The 12,327-nt window shown below is 44.2% G+C and overlaps 1 protein-coding gene across 1 annotated transcript; it reads left to right on the top strand.

The window, feature by feature from the left end:
- The first annotated feature begins 8,728 nt into the window (after positions 1–8,728).
- On the top strand, positions 8,729–10,934 carry LOC122935513. Its single transcript, XM_044291281.1, has 2 exons — positions 8,729–10,717; positions 10,836–10,934. Exons 1-2 carry the CDS (start codon positions 8,729–8,731, stop codon positions 10,932–10,934), a joined length of 2,088 nt encoding a protein of 695 aa, XP_044147216.1.
- The last annotated feature ends 1,393 nt before the right edge of the window (positions 10,935–12,327 follow it).

Genomic DNA, 12,327 nt, shown 5'->3' with positions numbered 1-12,327 from the left:
TTTGATCTCCAGAATAGTTAGCTGAAATACTGTATCATATGAACATGCATTGAATGTCAAAGTTTTTGACTCCTATTGACCATATGATCACATTCTCCAGATCGTCATGTCTTTTGTTTCTCAATGTCATATCTGCAGCTGCCTAAGAAGATACTATATCATCAGAGTACCCCGGAAGGAAAGCGCCCAACCATCTTAGAAGGTCCAGAACCATTAAGACTGGGCAAGATAACGTCAATAAGGTACAGTTCATTTATGGCAAAATACTTTACTGCTCTGGAAAGTGTTAATAGCCACAGGTACCTGCCACACTTTGTGATGAACTAGCCATGCAGATCTACTTTATTTTTCACTTTATAAGATGCAGTTTTTTTCCCTTACAAGTAGGAAGAAAGCAAATACTAATACTAATTATTGAAGCGTTCATTAGTATGCAGGAGGTACGGGTAGTGGTGAGTGTAGCACTGATACCTCTGGCTGTACTCACTGCTACCTGGTCTTCTTCTTGGCCCCAAGCTGCAACGCATCCTGCAAATAGCGTTAGGATAAAATGCAAGTTGGCGTACTGTGACCTGACATTGTGTGATGTCCAGTCACAGTGCACCGCAGGTCCTGAAGAAGACTAGGGAACAGAGAGTGCAGGAAGAGAACGCCGTCTGTCGAGGGAGAGGTAAGTTAATTTATTTATTTTATGTCTAATCTGAGGTCTGATGAGGATTGGAGGTCTGGTACAGATTGGGGATCTGATCTGAAGTCTGATACCGATTGGGGGGTCTGATCTAAGGTCTAAAAAAGATTGGGGGTCTGATTAGGGGGTCTGATCTGAAGTCTACTAAAGTTTGCGAGTCTGAATTTGGGGTTTGATACAGACTGGGGGTCTTATCTGAGGCCTGAAAAAGTTTTGGGGTCTGATCTGAAGGTCTTATTTAAGGTCTGATAAAGTTTGGGGGTCTGATGAAGATTGGAGCGTGTGAACTGAAGTCTGATGAAGATTGGGGGTCTGATGTGAGGTCTAAAGAAAAAGATTTTCCTCCTCTAAAACCTAGGTCTGTTTTATAATGTGAAAATGCGGTAAGTTCTGCACCCCTCAGCCCGAGAATTGCAGAAGGAGATACAGTACAGAATAACATGCCTGTGGTCATTTTGGAAAGTTGCAAAGTATTTAGAGTGGAACCCAGGTACTATTACTACCATCATTGTCATTGCCCATACACAGCCACTGGGGAGAAGTGAGCTCTGTCATATACCTCAGGACTGTACTGTGTCATAAAGTTGATTCTCTCTCAATCGCTGTAAAAAATTAAACGTACATGCCTCCGGTGAGTGGTCAGATCTAAAGAAAAGATCAGTATATCATCCAAGTACACTATCACGGAGACATAGAGCAGGACCCGGAAGATATCGTTTACCAACTCCCTGAAATACCGCGGGAGCATTACACAGACCAAAGGGCATAACAAGATACTTGTAGTTACAATCACAAGTGTTGAAAGCAGTCTTCTACTCATTGCCCTTTCAAATGCGGATAAGGTTGTATGCACTGCGCAGGTGTCATGGCGCAGTGTGGTAAATACACTCCACACTGAACACAGAAGGGAAGGGAAAAGGTATTAGTCCTGGAACCTAGGGAAAGGGAAATGGCCACACCTAGTGAGTCCCTACGCCGAGCCCTGACTGCTATCAGTATGAACAGACCTTGATGGTAGTAATGTTCATATGCAGGAACCTAAGCCCAATCTCACCCTAACAGAGCCCTGCAGATAGTGTCAGGACACGGATGGCCTATTCCTTTCCAGATGAAGCAATAGGAGACCCCCTCAGGCCTAATATCAGCAGGTAGGGGAAAACAACAAAGAAGATAAACTTAACTTCCAGAATTATGCGGACGAGCAGGAACTCAGAGAGAACCAACACCAGGACTTCCACAAACAAGGAGCTATCAACCGCATAGCTGATGGGTGAGGCCAGACTAAATAGAGGAGAAGGAATGACCACTTAAGCTACACCTGAGACAAGAGGTGTGGTCATCCCCACAAACAACACAGAATTAGTGCGTTCAGTCTGTCCATTCGACTGAAGATGAAAGGCTCAAGAGAAGGACAATTGTACCCCCAGACGAGTACAGAACGCCTTCCAGAATTTGGAAAATAAACTGAGTCCCACTATCAGACACCACATCAGAAGAAATACCATGTAATTTCACTATGTTATCGACAAACACTTGTGCAAGAGTTATAGCATTAGGTAGACCTGGCAATGCTATAAAGTGCGCCATCTTACTAAAGCGATCAACAACCACCAAAATCACAATGTTTCCTGAAGAATCAGGCAAATCTGTGATAAAATCCATAGACAAATGAATCCAAGATCTGGACGGGATGGGCAACGGAAGTAAAGATCCAGAAAGCCAAGTATATGTCACCTTAGCACGTGCACAAGTACTACAAGCAGAAACATAGTCCTCAACACTCTTACGCAACCCGGGCCACCAGAATCTACGAGAGATGAGATTGACAGTGGATCCGCTCCCGGGGTGTCCTGTGAGAACCGTACAGTGATGTTCCTCGAACATTTTGTGACGTAATTCAGAAGGAACAAACAACTTTCCCGGAGGACAAGAATCCGGTGCATCTCCCTGGGCCTCCAACACCTCTGCTTCAAGGTCGGGATATAGGGCGGATAGGACTACCCCTTCAGACAATATCGGACCAGCATCTTCCGAATCACCCCCCCCCCAGGAAAGCTATGCGACAAAGCATCATCCTTGACGTTCTTAATTCCAGGGCGATAGGTAACGATGAAATTAAATCTGTTGAAAAACAACGACCATCAGGCTTTAGTCTTTTAGCCGACTCCAGATAAGCCAGATTTTTGGCCAGTAAACACAATAATAGGATGAATAGCTCCTTCCAATCAATGACTCCATTCCTCAAAAGCCAACGTAATGGCCAGCAACTCTCTACCCATGTCATAATTCCTTTCTGCAGCCAAGAGAAAGCACATATGCTCCATTTACTAGGTGAAGGACCCTGCGACAAAACTGCTCCTACCCCCACCTCGGATGCATCAACTTCCACAATGAATGGTTGTGACACATCCGGTTGCACCAGTATAGGAGCAGAAGCAAAACACTCCTTCACTGCAGAAAAGGCTTTTAATGCTGCATCAGACCAGACTGAGACATCCAAACCTTTCTTAGTCATTCCGTCAAAGGTTTGACCACAGTCGAGTAGTTCAAAATAAATTTATGGTAGTAGTTGGTGAATCCCAAAAAACGCATAAGTGCTTTCAGATTTTCGGGTCGATCCCAGTCCAACACAGCATGGACCTTCTCAGGATCCATACGAAAACCCAAAGACGAGAGTAGGTAACCCAGGAATTGCACTTCTCCATTTTAGCATACAATTTATTTTCTCTTAGGATCTGTAACACCTGTCTCACGTGATCCTGATGAATCTCCATATCTGGAGAATAAATTAATATATCATCCAGATGATACAACAAACCTCCCCACTAGATGATAAAAGATATCATTAACAAAATGCTGAAAAACCACGGGAGCATTAGTTAATCCAAACAGCATGACCAGACTCTCAAAATGATCCTGACCAGATTTATGCCCCCCTAAGTTCAGGAACAGGGTGGATTTGATTTAAATCAAACTGATTTAAATCACAATTTAAATCACTAGTCAGTAAGGCTTGATTTAAATCATAGTTTTCTACATAAAGACTAATTCTTGCTGGTATAACTTATAATATGCAAGTAGATGAAGATTTTTAAAATAACAACTTTTCATATTAGTTTAATTAGGTTGATTCTGTATTCATAGGTTTGTAGAAGTTAGGATTAAAGAGGACCTTTCACCGATCCTGACATTGTGATCTAAGTATACAGACATGGAGAGCGACGCCCGGGGATCTCACTGCACTTTCTATTTTCCCTTGGCGCCGCTCCGTTCTCCCGCTATGCCCTCCGGTATCTTCGGTCACTAAGTTATAGTAGGCGGAGATTTCGGTCACTAAGTTATGGTAGGCGGAGTCTGCCCTTGTTCTGCTGTAGCGCTGGCCAATCACAGCGCAGAGCTCACAGCCTGGGAGGTTATTTTCTCCCAGGATGTGAGCTCTGCGATGCGATTGGCCAGCGCTACAGCAGAACAAGGGCAGACTCCGCCTACTATAACTTAGTGACCGAAGATACCGGAGGGCATAGCGGGAGAACGAAGCAGCGCCCAGGGATAATAGTAATTGCAGTGAGATCCCCGGCGCCGCTCTCCATGTCTGTATACTTAGTTCACAATGTCAGGATCGGTGAAAGGTCCTGTTTAAGGTCTTTTTCTTAACTCTGTTCATGTTATAACATTTTTGCTGTGAAGAAGAGGCATGTGATCTCTGCTGAGTCTAATTCAGTTTTGAGAACTGCAAAAGTAAACCAAGCATCTGTGATAATATCTTGTAGGCAGAGAAACTGCCCAATAATCTTACAAAAAACCTCTGGAAGAGCATGACATTGTGAATGCACAAAGGGGTAAACTAACTCTACTTAGGGAGAGAACACCTTAATCAGTGTGAGGAGACTTTTAGGCCATACGTGCTCCTCTGGAATTCTGGGAGGGAAGAAATGCAAATGAGCTCTTAACAAGCTTTGCTTCTAATGCCACCAGATATAAGGCAGCTATCCTATAAGTCAATATTAAGCTCTTAAGCCTTGAGACATGACTTGGATATTAAATAAGCCAGCACCTCATCTGCAGACAGCTGTTTCGGGGTGATTGTCCCTCATCAGTGCAGAGCACAGAGTACTGGCTTAACTGGGTACGAGGCCTGTGTCCGAAACAGCTGTCTGCAGATGAGGTGCTGGCTTATTTAATATCCAAGTCATGTCTCAAGGCTTATTTTAAGAGCTGAATATTGGCCTTACATATGGTGGCATTCGAGGCAAAGCTTGTTAAGAGCTCATTTGCATTTCTTCCCTCCCAGAATTCCAGAGGACCATGTGTAACTGTCCGCTTATCATTGTGGATCTTGTTCAGCACTTACTGCTGGGTGGAACCTTTCTGCCTCCCTTTGGTTCCCTGGGGAATGTTTTGATCAGCAGGATTACAAGACCTCTCCTTCTTCCTGTCTTAAAAGAAAAGCCTTTTCCTGTATCTCAGATGCCACATGTTAGCTGTCTGCATAGGATTTCATGGAAGATGTCCGCAGAAAATCCCTAAAGCTTAAAGTTTGTACCCCCCTTGGCAAGTGGATCGAGGTATGCAGAAAAGTGTGCATTGTTATAAAAGGTGTATATGTTCTAGAGATAAACCCTGTTCATGCTGTTTGGTTTTAAATACGCTATACTGTATAATCCAAGGCACTTTGCATGTAACCATGTTTCTTTGAATGTTCAATGTAATTAGATGTGTGTGCAGACAACTGTAATTAACCCTGTAACCCCCTTTTTGGTGACAACCGTAAATAAGTGTGTTGTATGTCATTTACAGTTTTCACGGTGCTATGGTACTATGGTGCTTACGATATTCATGTTTACGGTGCTCAAGGAAATAAAGAAAATAATATTCAACCCTGCTGCGCACCTTTGTTCCGAAAGAATAAAACTACTGCACCCGTCAGAATCTCTCCTCTTGTTATTTATTCGATGCCAAAGGGGCCGTAACAGTGAAAACTCGTCGCTGCGGTGGAGACTCGACATCACCAGCTGCGTCGCTGTCTTCATCGAACTGTGAGTAAAGGCTTCCCAACGCCTCGCAAGACGCGTGCGGACGCCATCTTGGCAACAGAGACTTGGCTAAAAAAGTAAACGTGTCACGTGGACTTTTAAATATAGCGGGTTCTTTATATGTGATCCGGAAGCCGCCCTTAACTACTATGCGAGCCAAATAGTTAATATTTTGCTAAACCAGTGATCAAGTTATTATATTCGTGTTTAGAGGCCTAGTGTCAGATTTAAAGCAACGCTATCTTCCAAGTTCCTAATCCACTAAACTGCAGTTATTTACAGAAAGGGTTAATTGTCTGGTTAGAAAGTGTCAGCAGTATATTCGTTTAAAACATTTTGTAGTACTGTATGCATTGTTTGCTAATCTTTAGTTACAAGTGTGAACACCTGTTATCTGTCGTAGCCCTTAGTAGCAAGTTTGAGCCAACACTCATTCAAGTTAGGTTTCAGGCACACTCACACTTGAAAGGCAAAGGCACACTAGAACAAAATGTTGTCACCTGCTGAAGAAACAGACAAACCCACAGAGTCACAACAGGTACGATCCAGCTCTAGAGAGCGAAGCCTAACAGAAAAGGGCAAAGAAATGCACGAAGAAACAGTTAAGAAAAATGAAAAGGCATTCAACAAGGTGTGCAACTCTTGGAAGGAGCTAGCAAAGGAATGTAGGACAAAGTTAAAAGGTTTCTGCTCAACCGAAGACCTTAATACAAGATTGAAAGAGATTAAAGCCAAAGAAGCGTTAGTGCACCAACAGTATGAGTCCATGTGCCGAAATAATTCCACTACCCCGTACGTTGTTAAGAAAATGGATGCATGCACCGCGTTAACGGCTGAAATCTGCAACCTCATCAGCAAGCGGCTAGAGAATGTAGATGAAATCTTTAACGATCAACTTGAGAAGGAAAGGGTGAGGATGGTGCTTAATAAAGAAGAGCATGAGTCAGTCTTTGGAAACTCAGAAACAGAAACTGTCCTCTCAGAGCCATCACCAGACTCCAACGCAAGCTCAAGAGCTACTTCCAGATCTAGCAAACGCGCTGACGCAGAAGCAGATCTTGCAGCCAAAATAGAACAGGCAAAGGCGACGCAACAGATGCGCGAGGAGCAAGCTAAGCTGAACAAACTAGAGGCAGAAATTAAACTGAAGTTGGATGAGGAAAAGACAAGACTACAACAGCTACAAGCAGAAAATGAAGTCAAGGTAGCTGCAGCAAGAGTGAAAGCCTACAACGCTTATGATAGTCTCGAAATTTACGAACAGGAGACAGACCACAATGTGCAATACCTCTGCCAAAATAATGAACCACGAAACTCATTGAATCCAAAGGCTGTGCCATTTCAACCTTCAAATACACCACTTGGGGTGTCAAGACCAAATGAAGAAGTTAGTCTAACCCCAGGACTTGCAAGTCTGCTTATCTCCAACCGTCTCCCTATACCTGAACCAACTGTATTCACAGGTGATCCTTTGAAGTTCATAGATTGGAAGATATCCTTTATGGCGCTGATTGATCAGAAACCACTCCCTGTGTGCGAAAAAATGCTGTACTTGAAGAGGTATCTCGGTGGTGAAGCTCGTAAAGCAGTGGAAGGGTTCTTCTACCGAAATTCAGAAGATGCCTATCTAGGTGCTTGGGGAATCCTACAGGACAGGTATGGAGGTCCATTCATAGTGCAAAGAGCCTTCAGAGAAAGGTTGGCTAAATGGCCAAAGATATCAGCAAATGACCCTGTAGCATTAAGAGAGTTTGCAGATTTCCTTCAAGGTTGTGTGGAGGCCATTCCTCATGTTAAAGGCCTGGCTATTCTAAATGATTGTGAAGAAAACCACAAGCTTCTCAAGAAACTGCCTGAATGGATCGTGCGCAGATGGAGTCGCATCGCCGTGGACGAGCTGGACAAGTCCCAAGAATACCCAACCTTCGCTCGTTTCACAGAGTTCCTGCAAAGGGAAGCTAAGATTGCATGCAACCCCATTGCCTCTCCTTTTCTCCTCAGTACCAAGACGACAGATGAGAGAATTCCCAAGAGAGCCAAGGCCCTCAACACAAGCACTCAAATGAAGCCCTCTACCTTCAACGTTCCAAATATCTCAGCTTCAAGACCGAAACCACCTTGCCTAGTCTGCAAAGACGAAACACACGGTGTCGCTAAATGTCCGGTAAAGTTTTGCGGTAAAGACCATCGATGAAAAGAAGGCTTTTATTCACGAAAACCATCTCTGTTTTGGTTGCTTAAGAAAGGGCCACACTACAAAAGACTGCAAGGGAAGACACACGTGTAGCATATGCAGTCGACGTCATCCAACCTGTTTGCACATACAGAGAGACACTGAGCCTGTCAAGGCATCAAACGATGATTCAGTAGGCACTGAGAAATAAGGCAAACGACAACGTTCCCAAAGTTATGTCCCATACTTTGACAAGACATACGTCTGCCACATCCTGCATTGTTCCAGTTCTGTTGTCAGCTACTACGGAGCCTCAGAAGGAAATCCTCACTTATGCCTTACTTGACACACAGAGTGATTCAACCTTTATTCTGGCAGACCTGGTATCGAAGTTAAGTGTGAGCACCAAGCCATTACAGCTAAGGCTCAGCACAATGACAGCGGTTGACACAGTTATTTCAAGTCAAATTGCTCATGGTCTGCAAGTGCGTGGCTTCAACTCCGAAGTTCAAGTCCAACTCCGTCAAGCCTATACAAGAGATTTCATTCCAGTAAATAAGTCTCACATCCCCACTAAGGAGACTGCGCTCCAGTGGTCACACCTCAAACACTTGGCAAACAAGTTACAGCCACTTCAAGATTGCGAAGTAGGACTACTGATCGGTTATGACTGCCCATCAGCACTGGCTCCCTTGGAGGTTGTTATCGGCTCCGAAAATGAACCCTTCGCTCAAAAAACTACGCTCGGCTGGAGCATTGTAGGATCAGCAAATCCACATCTTGATAGACAGGGTAGCCAGAGCTTCGTACACAGTCGCAGTGAAGGAAATGCCAATGCCGCCGGTCGCTGATGTGTTAAAGGCTTTAGAAATGGACTTCATTGAAAGAAATTATGAAGATAAGTACGTGTCTCAAGATGATGTTCGCTTCGTGCAGTTCCTCTCGGAAACTATAATGAAAAGGAAAGATGGACACTACGAGATGCCGTTACCCTTCAAAGACAACAGTCAACTGGCACTACCAAACAATAAGAGGCTGGCCCTTATTCGACTTCATCATCTAAAGAAAAGATTAAAGGGAAATAGACAGTACCATGAACACTACACTGCATTCATGGAAGAAACAATCAGAAAAGGTGATGCAGAACTAGCCCCTTCATTATCAGAGGAAGAGACAGTGTGGTACATCCCACATCACGGGGTTTATCACCCCAAGAAGCCAGACAAGTTAAGAGTTGTCTTTGATTGTTCGGCAAAGTTCAAAGGCATCTCCCTAAACGATACCTTGCTGACAGGTCCCGACCTGATAAACTCTCTAGTGGGAGTCCTCTGTCGCTTCAGGAAGGAAGCAGTTGCTGTGACATGCGACATTGAAAAGATGTTCCATCAGTTCTATATCCCCTCAGAAATGCGCAATTACTTAAGGTTCCTTTGGTGGGAGAACGGTCAGTTGGAAACAGAACCGAAAGAATACAGAATGGCAGTTCACCTTTTCGGTGCCAGCTCCTCTCCAGGATGTGCCAATTTCGGCCTTAAGTATCTTGCACGACAACACAAGTCAGAACATCCCTCAGCATCAGCCATCATCGAGAAGAACTTTTATGTCGACGACGGCCTAACTAGCGTTCCAACAGTCAGCGAAGCTTCGAATCTAATCCTCGAAACTCAAGGATTATGTAAAAATGCCGGCCTACGACTGCATAAGTTCAACTCTAATGAAAGGGACGTCCTGTCCTGTATTGCTCCGTCAGAAAGAGCAACAACTAGTGTACCTGTCAAACTTAGCCCAGACTCAACAACAGAAGGACAAGTACTTGGCATTCAGTGGTCAATTGAAAACGACACCTTCAGTTTCAGTGCTGACATAAAGCATCAACCCTCAACTCGTCGTGGTATCCTGTCAGTCGTAGCCTCCCTTTATGATCCTCTAGGCTTCATAGCCCCCTTCATACTGAGTGGCAAGTGCGTTCTCCAAGAGCTTTGCCGCAGAGGCATCAGTTGGGATGAAGCACTTCCTGAGAGCTTATGTCCATGGTGGGAGGCTTGGAAGAGTAGTCTGCAAGCTTTAAGGGAAATCAAGATACCCAGATGTTACCATCCCCCAGACTTTGGTAACAGAATGAAAGTGGAACTACACCACTTTTCCGATGCCAGCAACATAGGATATGGTGCCTGTTCGTACCTTAGGTACAAAAATGACAGAGATCAAGTCCATTGCAGCTTCGTAATGGCCAAGGCAAGAGTTGCACCAACGAAGATTGTGAGCATCCCAAGGCTTGAACTCTCAGCTGCCGTCACTGCAGCAAGGTTGAGTGTCATGTTGAAGGCAGAACTTGAAATAGAAGTTGACAAAGAGTTCTTCTGGACAGACTCCCAAGTAGTCTTAGCCTATATCAATAACGAAGCAAGAAGGTTTCACGTGTTTGTAGCCAATCGTGTTCAACTCATAAGAGAGATTACAGATCCAACCCAGTGGCATTATGTGGATACGACACAAAACCCAGCCGACCATGCATCCAGGGGTCTACATGTAGCGGATATCTCCACCTCAAGTTGGTTATCTGGGCCTAGTTTCCTTTGGAGATCTGAAGTGCACGCATCTTCAAGCTCTTCAGCAGAACTAATTGTAGGCGACCCTGAAGTCAAACCTGTTACAACCCTTGCATCACAAGCCAATGAACAAACTGATACTCTAAATCGTCTGAGCAGGTTCTCCAGTTGGTCAATGCTCATTAAGGTGATTGCAAGAATCAGGAGAATAAAAACGAAGACGTATCACTGCAGCAATCTTGTGTCTGTGGAGGAACGTAAGGAGGCCGGGGAGGTAGTGATAGGTCTAGTTCAACAGCAAGTTTTCCCCCAAGAGCTAAAACTCCTTCAAAGAGGAGATAGACTCCCAAGTTCAAGCCCTCTTAGCTGCCTTGACCCCATTCTGGTTCAAGGACTTCTTCGTGTTGGTGGAAGGCTGTCAAGATCAACTCTTAGTCAAGAAACAAAGCACCCAGTCATCCTCCCAAAAGAAGGGCACATTACCCAATTAATCCTGTCCCACTATCATGCAGCCATTCATCACCAGGGCCGCAGCCAAACTCTAACAGAACTCAGAGCAAATGGATTTTGGGTGCTTGGTGGAAGCACGTCAGTTGCCAAGTTAATACATAAATGTGTACAGTGTCGAAAGCTCCGGCGTCCCACAGAGGAGCAGCGTATGTCAGAGCTCCCCGAAGAACGCATAGAAGTTTCAGATCCCTTTACATACTGTGGTATGGACTGTTTTGGTCCCTTTATCACCAAACAAGGTCGAAAGGAATACAAGAGGTATGGTCTAATCTTCACATGCTTCTCCTCACGTGCAGTCCACATCGAAATGCTTGAAGAATTATCTACAGATTCCTTCATCAATGCCTTAAGGTGTTTCATCAGTTTAAGAGGAGCCGTTTGCCAACTTCACTGTGACCAAGGCACAAACTTCACAGGAGCAAAGAACGAACTTAAAGAAGCCCTGAAGCAATGTGACACAAAGGCACTAGAAACTTTCCTAGCTGATAAACAGTGTGAGTTTATCTTCAATGCTCCTTCCGCAAGTCATGCAGGTGGAGTCTGGGAACGTCAAATTAGAACCATTCGTAATGTGCTAAATGCTACAACAGTCCAATGTTCAAGTAGACTAGACGATGCTTCTCTTAGAACGCTATTTTATGAAGCCATGGCCATTGTTAACAGCCGTCCTTTAACTGTCGATGGAATCAATGACCCCAAGGCGCCAGAACCTCTAACTCCAAACCACCTCATCCTGATGAAATCCAAGGTTGCATTACCTCCACCTGGGAAATTCGTAAAGGAAGACGTATATGCAGCTAAACGGTGGCGTAGAGTGCAATATTTAGCAGAACAATTCTGGAGTCGGTGGAAAAGAGAATACCTCATGAGTGTTTCCACAAGACAGAAATGGCACACACCTCGACGTAACCTCAAAGTAAATGACATTGTCATAATCAAAGATGATATGTCTCCCAGATGCCAGTGGCAACTAGGACGTGTAATTGAAACTACAATAGAAAAGGATGATCTAGTTCGTCGAGTCAAGGTGTTAGTAGGTGACAGAAGATTGCAAGATAAGAAGGACTATGTATCAAAACCTTCAATTATTGAACGTCCTATTCAAAAGCTAGTAGTCCTCATAGAAAGCAAATAAGTTCAGTTTTAGTGATACACTAGCATACCACCACAAGACAGTAGCCAGTTACAGAGGTACCTATAAGCTAAATTGTGTATGATGTACCATGTTTTATAGCGGCCAAGGTTATGTTCTGTAAATTATGTATGACTTTTAGGTTATGTTCATTCATAACATAATTTGGTGGGAGTGTAACTGTCCGCTTATCATTGTGGATCTTGTTCAGCACTTACTGCTGGGTGGAACCTTTCTGCCTC

Source organism: Bufo gargarizans, chromosome 4 (genome assembly GCF_014858855.1).
Source record: "Bufo gargarizans isolate SCDJY-AF-19 chromosome 4, ASM1485885v1, whole genome shotgun sequence".
In the NCBI taxonomy this organism is placed as follows: domain Eukaryota; kingdom Metazoa; phylum Chordata; class Amphibia; order Anura; family Bufonidae; genus Bufo; species Bufo gargarizans.
Note: the sequence above shows the minus strand (reverse complement) of the source record. Positions and strands in the feature narration are given on the sequence as shown.